The sequence below is a fragment of the Talpa occidentalis genome, unplaced genomic scaffold (assembly GCF_014898055.3).
Source record: "Talpa occidentalis isolate TD23 unplaced genomic scaffold, MPIMG_talOcc4v2.1 talOcc4.7, whole genome shotgun sequence".
In the NCBI taxonomy this organism is placed as follows: Eukaryota; Metazoa; Chordata; class Mammalia; order Eulipotyphla; family Talpidae; genus Talpa; species Talpa occidentalis.
The window spans coordinates 48,097,896-48,119,268 of NW_023605083.1; the positions used below are offsets into that span (position 1 = coordinate 48,097,896).

At 43.7% G+C, this 21,373-nt stretch overlaps 1 protein-coding gene across 6 annotated transcripts in view; it reads right to left on the reverse strand.

Moving 5' to 3' along the window:
- Positions 1-5,345: 5,345 nt before the first annotated feature.
- The window catches only part of TLE1 (TLE family member 1, transcriptional corepressor), an 84,674-nt gene continuing 68,646 nt past the window's right edge, over positions 5,346-21,373 (reverse strand). For all 6 annotated transcript variants that reach the window (XM_037494264.1, XM_037494268.2, XM_037494266.2 and 3 more), the window contains exons 15-20: positions 14,217-14,466; positions 11,708-11,955; positions 8,393-8,540; positions 6,949-7,099; positions 6,054-6,130; positions 5,346-5,937 (exon numbers count right to left, since the gene is read on the reverse strand). In XM_037494264.1, coding sequence (XP_037350161.1) covers positions 5,830-5,937; positions 6,054-6,130; positions 6,949-7,099; positions 8,393-8,540; positions 11,708-11,955; positions 14,217-14,466 — 982 coding nt within the window. In that variant the 3' untranslated portion in view covers positions 5,346-5,829. The remainder of the gene's footprint in view (positions 5,938-6,053; positions 6,131-6,948; positions 7,100-8,392; positions 8,541-11,707; positions 11,956-14,216; positions 14,467-21,373) is intronic.

The window sequence follows — 21,373 nt, forward strand, 5'->3', positions numbered from 1 at the left end:
TAAGTAACATTGCAGAAGTAGACCAATAAATGGTGGTGTAGAATTTGATGTTGCCAACAAAAAGAACTGAGAACTGTGCCGAAATATGAGGCGGGGGTGGGGGGCAAGGACTTGTGAGAACTCAGTTATAGAATAAAAAATGGCATGGGTACTACGCTTACCTACGGATGCACGTAGGAAGATTTAATGGAAATACATCAAAAATAGAAATATCAGGACAGAAAGGATTTTTTTTTAATACTTTATAGTCCCTTTCTTCAATGATATATACAAAAAGACAGGCTGACTCACTCTTGCACTGGCTTTGCATGTTGGCTTACCGCATCTATTTCACAGTATACAGTAGTTGCTTTACTATATACTTTATTTCGTTAACTACATGCAGAGTGAGGAAAATAAGATGTACTGAGAAAATAGGATAAAGAAATGAGTAACTTCTGCTCACATCAAAGGCAATGGCCACAGCCATCAAAAAATTGCTGACACCTTTATACTTAATGAAACAGATGGAAATTTTGTTCTAAGAAATGAGGGGTATCCTCCCAACCTAAACTATTTGGTTAAAATCCATTTACCAACACAGCTAAAGTCTTCACAGACCTTCATAGACTATGCAGAGTAGACAAACACCAGTTATCAGCTGACTTGTCAGGACAGAAAGAGGCTGATCTGGGTATGCTGCAAAGTGGTCCCAAGTTTCTTTAGAAACTGCCTTTTCAAAAAGTGACATTTGAGTTTTGGTTCTTTCCAGGGAAAGATGCCAATTCAGAGGGTCCCGGATGCAGAGGACTGACTCCACAAGAAACACAAACGCACTTGAAAGCTAAACCAGTCACTGATAGTGCCAGTTACTGATGTGCAAGCTTTTCAAGTCCACTCTGAGCTCGTCCACTCCTTGCCACAGGCATTCACAAGCAACAAGGTAACCACAGGCTGATAAATTCAGTAGCCTGCACCTAAAGTGGCAATTTCTCAAAATGTGATCAGTACCATGTCAAATTCTCCAAATTGTCAGTCTCAAAACATTTATAGAAATTCTTATATAAATTTATGATTGTTAAATTTGTTAAAATCGTCAACCTCTCAAAAAATGGTATCTCATTAAACTCTGTAAGAAAGGCATTTTTATTCTAACGTTGCAACTGAAGAAAGATCCCAAGAGGGGCTGAGGACTGTTCCAAGGCCACAAACAAATGATAACTCTGGGTCACACCTGGGATCTGTACCTGATTTAGAGTTCATTCTAAGTGCAGTGTTCTTCTAACACACCAGGGCCCAGTGGGCCATTTCCAATTTGCATTCTCATTAAAAATAGGCTATGATTCATGCAATCACAGAACTTTGCATTTTAACCAACAAACACTGGTGGCTTATAGTTGCCTACATTTACCTTATTCCAAAGGTTTACAAGCATGGAGGACGCTAAATTACACCTTTGAGGCAAGTGACAAATAGTAATTGTAAATAATTAATACACTTCATTCCTGAAAACTATAGATTCTTAATATTGAAAAATAGAATATACACATTTATACACAAGCAAACCTATCTTGAGAAAATCAGACATCCACCTTGTTGAAAAGAACCTATCAAGGATCTATGAAAGCTTTTCTGGAAATAGTCTGTCAATAGAACTGACATCTTAAGTATGGAGATAGATTGTCAATATGCTGACATTCTCAGGATATGATTCTCAGACAAAACTAAATGGGAAAATTAGATTACCATTTACTGCCTCTCACTAGCATATATTTTAAAAGAACAGGGTGCCTGAGCTGAGACATGCTAGCATTACCATGCTTTGCTAGGAGTAGTTAGATGGGTCCAGTATTACTGGAAGCCAACTTAACAGTGAATCATATCAAAGATCTGAAAAATTATTCTATCTTTTGATCCAGTGACTCTACTTCTTAGAAAAATCGTAAGGAACAAAATAAAGGAGAGAAAGTGACACATCAACATTTTCTTTACAAAGACTATCTTAATATCTCAGTGTTTGAAACAACTACATACCTAACAAACGAGAAATGGTCAAATTATGGCAAACCCAACATTCCAACTTGTGAATAAATTTTAATATAAAGAAAAAGTAAACTAAATGGCAAAAAAAGGTCCCCAAATAAACCAATTTTCAAATGGACAGAGAATGGATAGACATTTTTCTAAAGAAGATCTACAAATGGCCAACAGGTACAAGAAAATGTGCTCAACATCACTAGTCACCAAGGAAACACAAATCTGTTTCCACAGGGAGATATACCCCGCAGCTGTGAGGATTATTACCAAAAATACAAGAGAAAATACCAGTGAGGATATGGAGAGAAAGGAACCCTGGTGCACTGTTGGTGGGATTTTTTTTTAAATTTTTTATTTACTTATACAAGCACTGGGTACAGTCAGAAGCGCGGAAGGGTGAGAGAATTCACCAGAGCCAGAGGGGAGAGCAGAGCAGGCAGACTGGCGAGGTACACCGCTGAGGGGAGCAGTGGGCGTGGCAGGAGAGGTCTGTGTGCCATGTGGGACCCTCGCTGGTGGCCGGGGATAGAACTGGGGCTGCAGAGGCTGCAGGCAGCTTCACAACCCAGAGCTCAAGTGGAGGCTGCGCCGAGCCACTGGGGAGGCCCCTGTTGGTGGGATTTTAAAGTTGTACAACCACTATGGAAAACTCTATGGAGATGTCTCAAGAAGTTAAAACTAGAATTCAGCAATCCCACTATTACATATATATGAAGGAAATGAAATCATTTCGAAAAGCTATCTGTACCCCATGTTCACTGCGGCATTATTCACAATAGCCAAAGTATGGAAGCAACCTAAATGTCCATTCATAAGATGAACAGGTGAAGGAAATGTATGAGTATATAGTACAGACAAACGCAGCACTCAACAATAGGGTTCCTTTGTGAGGCAATTCTGTCACTGTGTGAATATTCTCGCAGTGTGACTACACAAACCTACACACCTATGCCACATGGAATAGTCTGTAGGGACAAGTCCATCAATGACCAGAACATAGTTAAGAGATACAGAGCTATACAAAGGATTATCTGGTCTTTTTAAAGAAGGAATTCCTGACATTCACAACAAGATGGAAAACCTGAAGGGCATTATGCTGAGTAAAATAATACATAGAGCAAAGGACAAATATTCGTCGTGTCACTTATAGGTGATAACATTTTTACGTTGATCTCAGAAACAGAGTGGAAAGGTGACTGCCAGTGGCTAGGGAGTGGGGGACAGAGGTCGGTAAGAAAGAGACTTTCAGTTGTATACTGAATAAGATCTGAGGATAACACAGTATTGTAAAACTGAAATTTGCTGAAAGGGTCAATATGTGTTTCTACAAAAACAAAGCAAGTATGCGAGAAGTGACAGATGTTAACTCGATGTGGAGAAGCCTTTCAGAAGATATACATATATCAAATCATCACATTGCACACTTTGTAGTGAATTCCTCTTTCAGGTCTTGCCAGCAAACCATTGTCTCATCCAAAAGCAAACAGTCTGATTTCATCAGACTCCAGATAATCAATGATGAGATCTAACCTTCAGGAAGTGCCATCAGAGAGAGAATGTCCTAAGTTTGGGAAATTATAGAGCATGGGGGCCTCCCTGGTGGCACAAGGGATTAAGCACTACACTATGAAGCAATTCACAGTCTCTGCCGCACGAGTTTGATCCCCGGCCGGCCAGGAAGCAACCCACATGGCGAAGCAGACCTCTCCTGTCTTGCCTGCTGCTCCCCTCAGCAGTGTATTTCCGTCGGTCTGCATGTTCTGCTCCCCACTCTGTCTCTGGTGAATCCTCTCACCCCCTGCACCTCTGGCCTATACCCCAGTTCTTATATGCACAAATAAATAAATCTTAAAAAAAAAAAAAATTATAGAGCATGAAGGGAGAAAATGCCCCTATAGCAAATACAGGACTATTTCTTTAACCCAGAATCCTTTCAGATTTGCTACCCCTTTTCTCTTTGAGCGCTTGAGTAAGAAACCATACTTCCTAGTCAATCATATGACTACCTGACAAAGAACTGGATTTCTCTGTCCCCACTGCTGGGTAAAGTGGGGTAACTGGACTGGCCATGAATGTGTGAGCTGCACTGCTGGTCAGGGTCTCCGGTCTTGGGTGGGGCCGAACCAACCCTGGTGGCCTGGAAGCCACCGTGTTGTTCAGCTTCTTCTGGAGCAACTCAACCTCTACCCCACTATTACAGAAAATAGGGAAATAAGGAAGGGAAGGAGAAATGAGGAAGTAAAACGCTAATAAGTCAGAGTCTGTACAATAGAATCCTACTTCATTATTCAAGAAAAGGAAGAGCGAGAAATCAGCTCCAGTAATTAAAGTTTTGCCATTCGCTTAATGAGAAGAGAAAATATTTAACAAACTGTATGTAAATATTATTTTGGCAAAAGGCAAACAAAACGTTAGTTAAATGTATAAAAACAAGGAGGTCTGGAAAAACAAATGAAAAATATTAAGACAAACTGCCAACAATTTGCTGGATTGTAAGAAAACAAGAACATTAAACATTCCTTAGGTGCTATTTTTAATCAGCCAGGAAAACAGGCTTAAAATTATTAACCATTAGTTTCTAAAATATAACAGTAAATAATAGGTGTAGAAAGAATGAGCTCTGTAGCCTTTATAGTAGGAAACACTAACTTATTAAAAGCTCAGGGTTATAAGTTCCATCTAATCAAGGAGGAAAGGCATGTCCATAAAGATAAAAACCAGACAACTGATAGGCAGCAATGGCTGTAGCTGCAGGAAAAGCCTTGGGTGGGGTTGTCTTAATAAGTTAATAGAGCAAATAAGTACAAATGAGAAAACGAGCTGACATCCAACCTTTCTTTTACAGGTTAATGAAGTCTACAGTTTTGTGAACACCATTGATCTTAATACTAAAGTCAAGTCCCCTACATTTCTTGAAATGTAAAGCTTGTGAAAGGAGCAACTATATTTTTAAAATGGCTGGACCTTCCTAGAGAAAAGAATATTCTGTTTTCCAATGAATCGCCAAGAAAAACCAAAGGTTTGCTTTGTAACCTCGTATCACTAGAGTATCCTAAACAAAAGATTGGCTCTCAACAAAGTTATTTTAGCTTCCCCAATAAAACTGTCGTTGATATAGCTTCACCTCCACGCGATTCCTAGACTTGGGTTTCCAGTAACTCAGGAGGGTACTGGTGAGGTTCCAGTCCACGAGAATCCATGACCAAATATATTTATAAAATAAGAAGTGCATTTTAATACTTCCTCTACAAATGTTTGGACTTAAGTCATAAAACCCACATCAGTGATCCCAAAGTGCTGATAAAAACAAGAAGGAAAAGGCAAACCGCTTATTGGTACTAAAGCCTTTACTGTAATAAACCAAATATATTTACAATTTATACAAATGTTTAACCTTCAACAAAAATACAAAAAAACATTTCACAAGATGCAAAACCAGGAAACAAGTTCACTGGAGACACCACTGCTCTACCAGGACGGAACGTGAAGGGAAGCGCAGGGAACAGAAAGGTCGTCTCGGCAGGTCACACAGAAAGAGCGCGGGCTCCGCCCGGTCAGCAGGGTCCGTTCCTCAAGCCTCAACCCTTGGCCCCTCTGTCCACCTCGCCTAGGCGTTCCATTTGGTCTAGGCAGTGGTGACCTTCTGTCGACGGGCTTGTCACCGCCACCTCTTTGTAGACTCAAAGTAGTTTTGTGTCAAGGCTTGGAAACAGGTTTTCGTGGTTTTTTCTTTTAAAGTTACAACTTCTCTATTTCTACAAATTCAAAACATTTTGGCCCAATTCAAGTATAAACATTCAACCACATAATGTTTCAGTAGATGACTTCATAGACTGTGGCCTTCTTGTCCCCTGAGCCAGTGACTATGTACTTGTCATCCACAGAGATGTCACAGCTAAGCACAGATGAGGACTCTTTGGACTGGAAGAGAAAACAGTAGGCTTGTGTTTAATGTGGGACGGGGGTACACAGGGCCCACTCCCTCCAAGCCACCTTCCTTTACTTCAGCTGTCATTCTAGGTCAGCCACAGACTCACCTGGAATATACTAGCTCCATAGGGGGTCCGCCACGCATTGAGGAGGTTATCTTTCCCAGTACTCACAAACCATTTACCTGGAATTAGCAAAGGAACAGAAGCGTTTGACTAGATGGAAACTCCTACTGAACTATTAGCCTTTTACTCAAAGTCTGAACTTTAATACTGCCATGTCCAAGTTGTTGGGCTATGACATCACTGGAAAAAGCAGGCTTTAAATCTGGGCTCCACTGTGAACCTTCTCAGATCTTGGGTTGCATCAGAGTAGTAGCAGGGACTGCGTCAACCCATTAGCCACCAGGTAAATAACAGGCAGCATCACCACTCAGTACATAGGTCCTCAGATGTTGTATTTAGTCTCCTAACTGTTCCTTAGTCTTCTCATGATAAAATGGGATTAGAAAGGAATAAACTGCCGTTGACATATAAAACATGGTAATAAGTAACAGTGACTCATCAATCAACTGATTGATCCATCCATCCCATGAACTAGTATTTGACTCCATGTGAACTTGTTCCCACTTTATCTACTCTGCAGAGTGTAACAGTCTGGGTGCAGCTGAATATTGCTGTCTCTGCCCATGATGACTTCCATAAATTCCCACCCACCCCTCTTTCAAATGCCCCCACCCCACCCCCACCCCAACTTCCTCCCACCAAAACCAAATGCGTCAAATTCTTGTATTAGGCAATTTCATCACCTACAGACTTTTCTCAAATTGGGAAAACAGACTGAAACAGACAGCTCTATGCTCACAGGGACATATTAAGAATTATTGCCCCCAGCTGCTTAGAGAATAACATTTTTTCCAGATATGATCTCTCCGATGCTTTTTGAGAAGTATTTTCCACTTAGGCCATCAATGTCTTCCAGTTTCCTTTCAGTGGAACTCACCACAATAAGCAAATTTGAGGGACAGCACGCAGCTCTCGTGGAGATGCAGCTGGTACTTGTCGGGCTTGTTTACGTGGAGGACTTCCACGTTGCTGCTCTCCATGCCCACAGCCAGCCACTCCCCCGTTGGGCAGTATCCAAGGGAGAAGATCTACATCAAGCAGAACACACTCAGTGGTTATTTTGCCCAATAAACTTAGGAAGTGAAATGGGAACAAATGGAGAAAGGCAGCCAACGGGGGGTGGGGGGTATGATCCCAGAATCCCAGACTGTGGTCAGATCCACACGCCCAGCACCCCAACCCAGATAAGCCAAGTGTTAAAACCTTTGCGAAACAATCAGAAAGAAGTGAAATACTTCATACGTGATGAAATTAAAAGATTATCCTTAATTATAATGGTTTTCATGTGTGTCAAAAGGCGTTCTTGTGTTCTACAGATGCTAACTGAAATACTTATGGGGAAAAATGATATGAGTCTGGGATTAATTGAAATGATCCAGTGTTTGGGGGTGGGGATGAGAGAGAGAGGAGACAAAATGGTGCTAGGCTACTAACTGTTAAAGCTGTGTGGTGGGCATGTGGGGTCTGTTATATAATTCTCTGCACTTTCACGTATGGTTGAACATACTCTGTAATCACATATATACGTAAACATACTTTCTAAATTTCTGTAAGCAGTTTTTAAAAAATAAAGGCAGACAAAAACAGTATCCTCACACCAGAAAAGGGGCTATCACAGACAAGACTGTAAGAAACTGAACACAATGTTTTAACAGGGACAGGGAATTCAGAACAAATTGACTTTTCCCACTTTGTTCTACTTTTCTCAGTAGAATTTTTATTATTCAAAAGAACAATTTTACCATCAGAAAGCACTTAAAATGGCAAGAACTCTCTTCCCCAAAACAAGTCTGATTCACTCAACATCTAAATAATTTTCCCCATCCAATCAAAGCTGCCATTTCTATTGTATTTCACTTTGAAACTCCATGCAACTAGGCAGCCACAAGTCCAGCTTCCAAAAATGAGTAATAAAATGGGCTATCACTGAGATCCTCATCCACTGAAGCTTCCTGATACAAGGGAAATGAATTAACTTTCAGAGCTGTTTTGATTTTACTCTGTATGATATTCCTCTAGTTACACGTGAATCAAACAATCATCTCTCACTCTCACGTGAGATGCTGAGGAGAGGACAGATCAAACACTGCAGAAGGGAACCTATCTACCCTTCAGCGCATGAGTCTCTTAAATGAACCCTATGTAAATAAAACAGCTTACATGTCTTAACCCACAGGATCTCAGGAACTACCCTTAGCACCTCAGGGTGTTTCTTTAAACTGGCCTCTCAAATTCTAGCCTGTCTGTGCAGCTATTAGTGTCCTGGGGTGGAAGTTTCCATGCTGCACAGGAACGCAAGCCCAGGGAGGAAGAGCCGTCACCTGTGAGGTAAAGTCGTGCTGCTGCAGCTGCCGCCCTTCGCGCAGGTCCCAGGACCTGACCGTGTTGTCCAGGCCGCCCGTCCAGAGCTTGGTGCCATCATTAGAAATGTCAATACAGCTGGCCCCGTCTGTGTGGCCCTGGAATTGCCTGATAAAACAAACCAGATTGAATAATGATTTCCTGCCAGAGCTCAAGGTAAACACTGTTGTGTTGTTAGTTTTGGACTCGGTGTGTGTGTGTCATCTCTTCAGTGTCTGCTGATGTGCAAGATCAAACTAACCTTCCCCGGAGGAGGCAGGGAAACAGCACCTGCAGATTTTCTTTTTCTTTTTTCACGATCCAAGTGCTAAAGAAATGGAATGCCATTTAGGTTGCGGTGCAGAAGCAGTCAAATATGTTTCTACAACTATTCTTAAAAATCCGTCTGGAAGGTAAAATTCCTCCCAGGTCTGGAAAAGTGTTTAAGTGTTAAAAGAAGGGAAAAGAAGACACAAACACCAAATCCCGCATGTATTCCTTAAAGAGAGAGGAAGGCCTGCCCTTTAGAGCTGTCTGGACTGCATTGCTTCAGTATAAGCTCCGGGTCCAGAAGTACTCGTGTTTCCATGAGAGAATCAACACAGTGGTGCCCTTGATGCCAACAAAGCATGAGCTCATGTGTTTACTCAACCTTGCTTTCTGTATTAGAAAGAGCCCTGCATTAGGAAATCTGGACTCCCAGAGACAAATGGTCATGCTGGCCTCCTGACTCAGAAGCACTCAACAGAGACAAAGCTAATTGCGGAGGCCACCCCATGCGCACCCCTGTAAGACCCTGCCTTGAAGCTGAGCACAAGGTTGCTCTCTTAAAGGGGAACCTCATGCTTCTGCCAAAAACAATCAACCCAGAGGCCTGCTCATTGCAGTAGCTCCGCAGGCATTAGGCAGGGCTGGCAAGGCTGGGGCTGGGAGGCATGCAATGTAAGAAACAGGAGAGCTGGAGGTTTTGGGGTCCTGGACATGGTTTTGCGTGCCAAGAGGGAGCTAGCTGGGGGGCAAGAACAGGTGAGAGTTGGTCAGGGGCCCAATCATTAGGCAGGCTCTCTTAGATAACTACTTGGGAATTTCAACACCAAGAGAAAAGTTTCCAGGCCTTTCCTCCCTTCAGGTCCCCTCACATTTATTCTGACAGAGCTCCAAACTCTTAGGCTAAGCCTGGAATTTAAAAAACAGAGAAGAGGAGAAAAAGCATCACTGTTGCACTGAATTGCTAGACAAGATGTGAGTCTTCCTTATGGCAAGTTAATCCCCTGTCTCAGGGCACTCCCCACATGTACCATTCCCCCCACTGCTGCCATGCAGGTGGCACCTCAATGTCCCGATGACCTGAAAGCCTTCCCCAATGGTCATGCAGGCGTCACCTTTTGAAAGGGACACTTTTCTTTCAAACAGCTTCTGAAACCTCCTCTTCAATACCTTCTGACTTTTTATTTCTAGAGCTCAAGAAATACTTTCAGTCCTCAACTATAAATGTCTTCCTCAGATAACTTTCAGTGCTTGACAGGAGATCTCCACCCCCTCTGGCCACATATCTCAGTGCTACTCGGCTCATAGAAGGCAGATTCTACGATGCTGGATCTCAGCAGATGCAAAGACCCTCCTGCCTGCTGCATGAAGCGACTCTTAGCCACATGTGGCCAGCCCAACAGAGAAAGAGGTCTGCGGAGTGCTACTGTATATTGCAGCCAACAGGACTGACTTCCCAGGGCTGGCGTAGAGCAGGGTCAGAACAGACAGGACAGCAGAATGCCCGGAACCCCTCACAGCACCATGGCACCTGGCTGTGTGACCCTGAGCAAGCAAACCTAAGCTCTCTGCACCTCAGGTTCCTCCGCTACAAAACCGGGTACAGATGTTATAAGGATGAAAAGGATTAATATTTGAAAATCTCCTAGAATTGAAATTTTCAAAGGGTTATTTGTTAAGTTTTTAAAGAAAGAACAACAAATACTTGCTGGCTAAAAGTCTGAAGAGGCTTTCCGATTGGGCTCCATTTGTCCAGTTTGCTTACCCTGAGTCGCCCAGCAAGTGGCAAGAAAATAATAGCTGCCACACCAGGGACAGAGTCTGACTTGGAGACACACAACTGGATTTCTACAGAGGCGGTGTGAAGGGAGTGTGAGCTGCTGGTAGGATTTCTACACTCCACCCCTTCTGTCTGGGACACGGGCACGAAGCAGAGGAGGTCCGCTCACTACTCCAGGAGCTGAAAATTGCACCATAAACAAAGCCTGCTTCTGAAGAATGATGGACCGTGAAACAAAAGGGCTGAACGCAATATAGTTTTGCCCTTGATGCTTTGTTTTGGATTTTGCTTTTAAATTTCTATAACCTGTCTGGTATGAGCGCCGACTCCTGCTAAGGGAGCGAGCTGGCAGGGACCAAGAAGAGACATGAAGGGGCAGAACCACCCACTGCGGCTGCTAGGAAGTCAGATTCCAGGAAGCCGGGCGGAACGACCCCTGGACAGGGCTTATTTAGCTATTGGGAAACACAGATACTTTAAAACCCTTTTATGGGTGAAATTCGTGGAACTACCTCTTGTAATGGCCTTTTGTTGATTTTCTGTTATTCTTTATCAGTCTGGCTTCTGTTCACACAAGCTTCTTGCCAAAGTCACAAACATCTACGCAAGGTCCCCAACTTAAGTTTGTTTTAACTTGACAGTGCTATGTGAGTGATTCACATTCATTAAAAACCGTGCTTCAAGTCTTGAATTCTGTCTTCTCCCAGGCCAGAGATATGACGCACTGGCCTCGTGCTGCTGGGCTGCAGTGACAGCGAGACATGGCCTCTGGGGCTATGCCATCATGAGGCTGACCACTGTGCTCTACAGATTGTTTTTCACTGACAGTACAGCATTCAGTAAGTTACATGAGAAATTCAATGCTCCATTATATGATGGGCTTTGTGTTAGGTGATTCTGGCCCACTGCAGGCTAATATAAGTCCTTGATGGGTTTGTCAGGACTCAATCCTGTGGTAAGAGAAGGAAGATCTGTAGTACTCAAATCCTTCCTATGGCCACATAATACCCAGTACATACCCTATTGGCAAAAGCTAGGTATGTTTTCAAAGCAGCTTTGGCTAAAGAATGGGAACCTTAGGGAGGTACAAATTCAGTCTGAGTGACACCCAAACATGGCAGCAAGAATGTAAGCCCCCAGGATAGCAACAGTTTTGCCTATGCACTCTCCTAACCGGGGAGCAGTCAGAGAAGCAGGGGGGATGGGTCTGCTGGCCAAGCATTCAAGGAGGGAATCCACCTTTGCTCACCTCACCAGTGTCTGGTTGTGCAGGTCCCACACGGCGATGTTGCCGTCGCTGCAGCACGAGAAGCAGACCTTGGAGTCGGGGCTGATGGCCAGGGCGTAGCAGGCGGGGGCCGAGGATGTCAGCTCCGCCTTGATGCGTGGGGTGGGAGCCGCCAGGTCCCAAATGGACAGAGTACTGGCTTCCCCTCCCACAATGAGGGTGCAACCGTCGGGGAGCAACTTGCAGGAACGGATGTAGTTATCTCTATTCTGTGGAATATAATTCAATTGCTGTAATGCATTACCAAGCAGTAATAATGCCATATTCTCTCACTGCTATCTCGGTTTTTGATTTGAGAAGTGGCATTTCATATACACTAACAAAGCAAGAGTTCTGTAGTAAAGACTGGGATCTGATTTTAACTGTCTCCTGTGAAAGTAAACAGAACACATTCACAGGACTGCTAGGGCATGCGTGAACGCTTGGATAAACTGTTCCTGATGTCTAATTTCCTGCTAGCAGACAGAAATTAAATTACCAGTAGGTGTAAGGTAGGTGTACATTGTACTTCTCTATGAAAAAAGCACTTTCAAAACTCATTTATAAATTTCTGACCTCATCACCATCCATTATTTACTCTTTGGAAACTGCAGACCCTCTCCCTCTGCCTTGCCCTTATTTTGGTTTTTATTACCCTTAACTCTGATCTAAGGGCTTACATTGTCTTCATCAGCCAGAAGATCCTTGTCTAAGAACTTAACAGAGTTGCTTTCTCAAGCTATAACATGGCTGTTGATATATTTAAGCTTCTTAATACAAAGGCCAAAGAAAATGATCAAAGAAGGCATTTCTTCATCAAAGTCAAGACATATTTAAAAAGGTAGGACCTAAAATGACTCTCCCTACCGAAAGAAGTAACTGCTATCCTTGAACCACAACCTTTAAAAAAAGATTTATTTATTTATTTATTTGTACAAGAACTGGGGTACAGGCCAGATGTGTGGGAGGGTGAGAGGATTCACCAGAGACAGAGTGGGGAACAGAACAGGCAGACTGACGAAATGCACTGCTGAGGGGAGCAGCGGGTGAGACAGGAGAGGTCTGTCTCTCCATGTGGATTCTCGCCAGCTGCCAGGATTGAACCCACGCTGCAGAGGCTGTGGACAGCTTCACAGTGTGGTGCTCAACCGCCTGCACCACCAGGGAGGCCCTGAACCCCAACTTTTTATCATGCTTTAACCATGGGCTGTCATTCAAAGGTCAGAGAAACTTGGGACATCCCTGGTGGCGCAAAGGGTTAAGTTGCAGCACTATGAAGCTATCCACAGCCACTGCAGCACAAGTTCGACCCCTGGCAGACCAGGGAGGTACCCACACGGTGCAGACCTCTCCTGTCTCACCCTCTTCCCTCAGCAGTATATTTCAATACATCTGTCCGTTCTGCTCCCCACTCTGTCTCTGGTGAATCCTCTCACCCCCCACACCTCTGGCCTACACCCTAGTTCTTGAATGCATAAATAAATATATCTTTTAAAAAAAGGTCAGAGAAAATTTAGGCGCATGAATTAAAAAAAAAAAAGTGTTATAAAATACTCCCACTACTACTATATGAGTTAGACTAGACTTAAGCATAAGTTTAACTGTTTAAAGTTGCAATAAAAGGAGATATTTCAAGTTATTTGACTTAAGTATCTATGATCACAAAAGTCTGTTCCGCTAAGACAGCGCTACTCTTCTTTTTGGAAATGCTCTCTGGAATCCTGACCATTTGCCAAACGGCCATCTGCAAGAGCAAAGTACAGGCAGACACCACACTGGGGGCAGAGCAGTCTTTAGTCTGCTTAAGGACAATGGTATGTGGTCTGTAAATCCTGGGGTTACAGTTCAGAGGCGGGAACTTGTCCTAGCATGTTCTATGATCCTGAAAAATGCAAAATGGTGTTCTCCTACCACCAAGGAGTGGATCAGGTGCCGTGGGAAAGCATTCCCACCACTGCTGTGCTGCAGGCAGCTGCCCTGGTTTCTTGCAGTGTGATCTATTAACCCTTTCCTGAAGTTAATAAAACACAACCAGCTCTCCCAGATCTCCCTGAAAACAGATGCTACTCAGAATTGGGTTTTATGCCACATTATCAAATGTTTACTATTCAATATTTATCCACAGACATCAGGAAATTAAAAGTTGAGTGGATTGCAGGGATCAGACACCAGGCTTAGCTGCGTTTTCATCCATTAAATGGGAAACTCCTCTTGTATACACATCCAAACAAGGAGAGCCTCTGTAAACTACCATAAAATGTTTTTTTAAAACAAATCCATCAGCTCTGGGATTTAACCACTGAAAAGAGCAACAAATGAAACCTTCCCATTTGAAGGGGTGGGGGCAAAGGGGGAGCTAAATAGCTAACACAGGAAACAGAATGAGCTTCCATTTCCTCATAATGGGAATGAAACCCAGGCCTGGACAGCTATTTCCTTATTGAGTCTCTAGGGAGAAATTATCCTTGTGCACTGGTTCCTGTGCACTCACCAGACAGTCGAGCTGAGAGACGGGGCTCTTATTGCCGGGGTGGCTGATGTCCCAGACCTTGACGCAGCCCTTCCCCCCTGTGTACACGTGTCTCGTGGGGTTGCTGATGGTCACGGCGCACACCACCTCCCCGTGGTTCAGGGTGTTGATCTGACGAGCGTGTCGGGGGATTCCGGGTCCAATGAGGGCATCGGGGGGGAAAGGGACAGGCTGCATCTGTCCATCTGCAGTGACGTGGAAGGAGTATGCACTTTTGGGGAGGAGATGATTGAAGAACAGGGTGAAGGACAGGAGAGAACACAGAAAACACAAACAATAAAACAGTCATTACCTCAACAGGTTCTATGAGAAAGACAAAGCAAAGGTCTTTTTGTCGTCTCCTTTTGAAATCAATATAAGTTGAAGAATTTATTGACAGAGCAAACTTAAGTAATAGAAAATAACAGGAATAATAATAGAAATATGGGGATACCAAAAGACACATGAGTTGTATTTTTACATTTTTAAACAATTTTTAAATGGTGTTTACCCACTGCATAAAACATTCCTTTAAATCCCATTATAAAACACTAAATGTGCTCCCAAATTAACATAAAATACCTCCTTCCATGTACCTTGTGTAATTGTATGATTTCTTTACATAATTTACAATGATTGTTTTCAATGTTAAGATGAAGCCCTTAAGAACTCATAATTACACAGTAAACAGTATATTTCAACACGAACAAATAAATACCGTTCTCTAAACGTAGCAGTTTAAGGTTTAGACTTAAGCTGTCTTTTGCATAACCAAGAGAATAAAGGAGACTCTTATGTCAAATTGCTTTATGACAGATTTCAAGTTTCCTTTTCAACAACCTCCCTGTCTACCTTAGCCACAAAGCCCATTTTTATCGAAGGCGGCAAAGCTCCCACCGAAAAGACTACTCTTCCCAGCTTCCCATCAGCCAGGTGTCCCATCTTCTCCCTGATGAGGCAAATGTAGGCAAAAGCTATGGGGTAACACTCAAGTTCACACCCTTAAAGGATGGGGACTCTACTTTCTGCTAAATTTTGCTATGAGCTTACACTGCTCTGAAAAAAAGTTTATTAATTAAGAGAATTTAAGAGAAGGAGGCATGCCTGCCCTCTTCTCTTTCCGCTCTCTGCACTATGAGCAAGATGACTAGAGCTCAAGTTGCTCTTTTGAGTCACCAAGTGACTCTGAAGATGGTATTCCTCCTGGGGTGGAGGCAGAGAGGAGAGGATGCAGAGGTCCTGGTGACACCATGGGCTGGGATCCCTGTGCTGGGTTGTCTGTGGCCAGTGTCTTTGTGGGAGAGGGAAATAAACTCCTGTGTTATTTAAACGATTATTTCCTTCCTCTGCTAAATATAAACAAGTCTAATTGTAGTGCACAGCTCTGTTTTCATGCCAAAATCTTAAAGCGGATTTTTTTTTTTCTCTAATAAGCACTGATATATTACAGATATTATAAAACATGCATGAGGAGGATGGAAGAAACAAAAGTGTGACTATTTCTGCCCCACGTTCTAACTGAAGGAATCATGCCCACATCACTCTCAAAACCACTGCTTACATTTTCTTCGACTCTAAGGCATTACTAGAGGATCTACATTATCCCTTTAGTATACATTCATGTATACAAACAGTAAGTCAAGTCTATAGAGTTTCCGCTTTCCTAGTGCCCTCTGGGTAAAATCCAGCCCTTTCTGCAACTTGTTATATTGGCACCTTGCCATCCCTTCACAGCTCTAAAGACCAAGGTTATTAATACAGAACTTAAGTCTTCACTTTAATGAGAACTCAAATTTTATAAAATAATGTAGCAAGCACAGAACTGAAAACTGATATATTAGGTCTCACCAGCTTGCACAAAGAACCCACATACTTCCGCAGCCTGAAAGTAAAATATATGCTATTATTTTCCCTCAGTAAAACAAAACATCAAATACATGAAGATTTTTAAAGCATTTCCCCATCCCCCAAAGGATAAAAACACAGAGATCTGTTATCTCCTGATAAATTGGTTCTGATAATATTAAAAGCCCTAAATCCTTAATGTTACTCTTAATTTAAATAATTGAGCACACTTAACGGGAATCACCCAGAATACCTTGGGAAATAAATACGCATATAAATCAACTATAGCTTGAAGTCCTTACGTCATCGAACCACTAAATCTCATTTTTTATCCAACGTATCCATCCTTGAGTGTCCTTAGTAATGTATCAAGTCCACACACTATTTCCACACACGCACATTACAGTTCACTGAACCTAGTCATCTATTATGGGATATCCAGAGTTAGACTCAGGGGGCATTATTTGGTCCTTGAAGATTATTTTGTCCAAGAACTAGATGTTGTAAGACTACATATAAGTCCATATATGTTCCAGGCTGATTCTTCAAGATTTCGTGGCAAGTAATGTGATCAAGGTATCAGGGACCACGATTGGTCTGAAAATAACAAATGGATTATTTTCATTTGTTGAAGCTGGAGAAATGCCCAGTGAATTTTTAGATAACAATCAAGGTGACCATATTTTGGAAGACTGGTGGCTGATGTGGGGATAAAACCTGCCTCTCCAAGCCTATATGCTATGAGAATCATGGCACCCATGAAGACTCATTTCTCCCTGTCTGCCACAAATCGAGGTGGGCACCTCCAGGTGGGCAAGGTTTCCATCAGGCACCCTTTTCCACAATTCCGGATTTTCAAGGAAAGGAAATTTTCTCTTGCTTCCATTGGAACTTGATTATAATGTTAAATGTTCCAGATTAAAATAGATTTACAGAGTACAGAGGGAGAGCTGCACACTCTTCTCTGGAAGACACCCACCTCTCTCCCAGGTGTCCTCTTCTTTAAAGCACACAGGAAGTCTGTGATCATCATACTGAGGCAATTTAAAATTGATTCACAGAGCAGTGAACTGCTGCCAAAGCTGTGAACATTCGCCCACCCCAGAGGAAACCCACATGGATGTTAATACATCAGTCGCAGTGGGCCTCAGAGGAAGCTGGCCAGGTCCACTGTGCTGGAGATCATGATCAAATGAACAAGCCAGAACAACGTGATGGACTGATGGACCTAAAAGAGGGGTCAACTGGAAGGAAAAACCAGAGGGGCAAATGAGATGGTCGGGAGATAGTTACTCTCCTACAGGAAGAATGTCTTTGGAAAAAAGGCCACATATTGGCACATCATGATGTCATTCAAGAGATCCCAGAAAGAAACTTGTCTTCTCTACTAACTGAAGAACTAGGAAAAGAAACATCAACCAGGAGGAGGAGTTAATAAACTTAGAAGACTCTCACACCTGAATTTGGAAAGAAGCTAGCCACAAGACAATGTACATGGTACAGCTGCACTTCCAGAAGGCAAACAGACAAAAATAATTTGCCTGCTTGCGGTACTAAAAGTTGGGGTGGTGGCTTCCTCAGCAACTGGAAGTGACTTAAGAGGGATTTCTTGGTGCTCTTGGTTTAAAAAAAAAAAAAGCACTGAACTATATACACATGATTTTGTACTTTTCAAAGTGCATATCTCAATTGTAAGTTTCACCCATGTGAAACACTCAAGTTAAGAACCTAGATCTGGTGTTAAATGGCCCTGAGATGCTGAGTCCTGGCTAACTGGCATTGCTAACTACAGTTTTCCTAACTGGTCTTATTATCTGTGATGTGTCCATTTCCTGATCCCCTTCCTGCTGGCGCAAGGGGTTAAGATGCAACCTATGAAGTTGTCCGCAGTCTCTGCAGCATGAGTTCAATCCCCGGCCAGGGAGCTACTCACATGGTGCAGCAGACCTCTCCTGACTCACCCGCTGCTCCCCTCAGCAGTGTATTTCAGACGATCTGCCTGTTCTGTTCCCCACTCTGTCTCTGGTGAATCCTCTCACCACCCCACAACTCTGGCCTGTACCTCAGTTCTTGTATGTATAAGTAAATAAATCTTAAAAAAAAAAAAAAAGAATTTTAAAAAAGGGGGTGGGGCTTATAGAGGTTGTTGTAAGAATTAAAAGAGGGAACAGCTGCAAAACTGCAAAACACTTAACCCGGTGCTTGACACTCAGGGGTCTTTAGGAAACAACAGCACAGTTATTAAATAGCCATGAGCACTAAAGAGGAAAGTGCAGGCCCACGGAATCCTATCTCACCCAGTGGACAAGTGTGAGCTTGGGGATTTCAGGAAGGGAGGAAGGTGCAGGGCTGGGGTGAGGAGAGCTCGGGGCAAGGACGAGGCAAGGACAACCAGTGCTAAGAGACAAGGGTGTGGAAACAGCACTTGGCAAAGGGGAGAGGGAAAAATTGTATGGAACTGTGGCAAATTGAGGGGCACAAAGAACGAGTCCCAGAAGCCCTCAATAGGGGCCACAATGCTGAGGCACCCCATCTCCCCACAAACATCACACCCAGGAAAGCTCCAGAAGACTGAGTCCCAGCCCTATCTGGCTTTCTGAATCCAATTCTGAAATCAGGCTCTGATTTCAAAATCTAGTTATAGAATTGAAAGGAATTAAGCCCTCTGGATTTCAGTCTTAAAAAATGAACAATATCAACCTATCAGAGCAAGGGACCCTTTATTTATTGGGAACATAACAAAGGTGAAGGAACTGCAACCAGGAAGAGTCCCCGCTGGAATTCCCTGCAACGGCAGTGGCGGCAAACTGGAAAACAAGAGTGTGTCCTGGGGAAGTGGTTGTTTTTTCCTAGCAGACTGGCTCCTGGAATAACGCTGTGCTGTGTTCTGTGGCCAGAGGAAAACAGGTGTTAACAGGGTTGCTGGTCTGCTGGCAATAGGAGCAGCAGTGGCAGAACCCAGTAAACAGCAATATAAGAACCACGAACCCTGGAGATAACAACTGTGGCCAAGTCCCTGCTGCCAGTGGCCTTGACACTCTCCACCTGGCATTTCTTGCTGTATCTTAGCAGGTATCAAAAATCTAATCATGTCAAAAATTTCACTCATTCTACAAGTTCTTTAAGGCTTATCAAACTCTTCACAACTTAACGTGGATGAGCCTCAGGTCATGTATTCATGCATCCTAAACTTTCAGACACGTGGTACAAGAAGCCAGTCCCCTAAAATACGGCATGCTGTCACATCCTCACACTGCACACAAACTACTCCCTCCTGCCTAGAAGAGCACCACCCCCCTACTAGGTGCAGGCTACTTCTTCCCTACTTTCCTGACCTGCACAACCTCCCAGGCAGGATGAGTCCTTTCCAGGGCCCAGGCTCATCCTTATAAATCTCAGGATGGCATGGATCACACTGTGAACCACTGCAAGTGGTTACACTTCTCATTCTGGAGTTCTTTAAGAACAGGTGGGATGAATTCAACAGTGAGCCTACAGCTGCCACTCAGTAAACATATCTGAATCCCTTAAGTTGTCTACTGCTACCTAATCACTTACAAATTGAGGCAGAAAAGGTTGCTCTGGCAAGGAAGTAAGCTATGTTAAGAAGGTGAAGCGTTCTTTGACTACATGTGTTATGCCTGCCCACTTATCCCAAGGAATTCCTAGGAGTTGCACCAAATGTTGCTCAGAGAAGGGATCAACTTTCCCAAGGGGGATAAGCTCCCTAGAGAGCCCATCTGGAGCAAAACAAAAGGCACTAAAAGCAACCACAGAAAGAGTGAAATCGATGCACCTTCCTGAGACAGCAGGACCCTTCCTGAGCAAGTGCCACAGATGTGGCCCCACGACACATGTAGCCAGCTCAGCCCTGTGTCCCCACACTAGAAAGCATACAGCAAAGTATAAGAAGTGAAGAGAAGTAAGTTAGCATTTCAGTGTAGTCATTAATAAGACTATATGTAACTTATTTGGGCCACAGTTCCCTATTTTTACAACGTACCCTGACAAAACTTACCCGAAAAACATGAAGGCAAAGGTTTGGACTAAATGAAGTTATGTGGGAAAGCACTTCCAGAAGAGTATAAAGCACAATACAGATGCAACCTGTGGTTCCCAGGGTATAGGAGCCTCTGTTATTTAGAGAAGAGGGGAAGGAGTTTGAGAAAGGGTAACCGTCCCACTCAGAGTCAAGACTCCAGTTCAGAAAAGCCTCAGCTCAGTGATCAGCAAAGCCTTTGGGACAATGAGGGCCAATCAGGATGGAGACACAGGCTTAAACAAAACAAGGAGCAGAGGGCAGGGCAAAGTCATCAGGGCTTCACAGCGCCCTGAGGATGGAGACCTGGAGGGCATCTGGCTCATTTTAAGATAGATGAGAATAATGTGAGCTAACATTGTGGAGGAGACTCTTAGTCTCAAGAACTGAAACAGGAGCTGCAGGCTGCGGCCACCATAGGGCATGAATGGGTTTAAAAACCAGCCGCACAGCAACAGCCTGGCTCAGGGACAAGCACGCACGCCTAGCCAGCAGCAGCTTCCCTGAGTGCACAGTCAAGGGGCCTGCCCTGGCCTCACAGTGGTTCAGGTCTGGAAGCACAGGCCAGGGTATCCCTTTTGATACGACACCAGACTGAAAACACAGCAAGGTGCCTGAAGCTTAACCAGCACCCACCAGACAGCTGAAAGTATAAACAGGACTATCAGGCTGGAAAGGCAGTGGGTATAAGCTGAGGGGGTGAGAGAGCTAAGATTCATTCAAAATCAGATCCTTGGATACAGACTCATCAAGACCTTCTAGAAAAACTTTTGAGGACAGACTCATCAAGAAGACTCATCTGGACTTCTGGGAAGAATTTTATTGATCTCTGCATAAACTGCAGCCTAAAGCTGCCCCGTCCTCCAGCCCTGCCTCTGATGTCACCAGATGATGGGCACCATCAGCCTGGGTCCAGCTCCCTGAGAGCTGCTACTGCTTCTGACCCTCTGCACCACCTCCTGGGTGCTGTGACTTCTAGTGCTATCCAGTATGGTGTCGTCCAGTACCAGTGTCTGGCACTGGCCAGCCCCATCTTTGAATAGGTGTTGCTGGCCGTGCTGCCACCTTAGCAGCACCGCACCGCCAGCTGCAGGAACTCGTGGAAGGGATGGCGCCACTTTGAATGAGCGGCCTTTATTTGGGATTACAAGACAGTATCCAGGGTGAGACAGGTGGCCACTTAGAAACCCTTTCCTTTTGCTAATTGCCTGTTTGTTAATAACCTCCATTGTTGTGCCCTGAGCCCCAGTCTTGG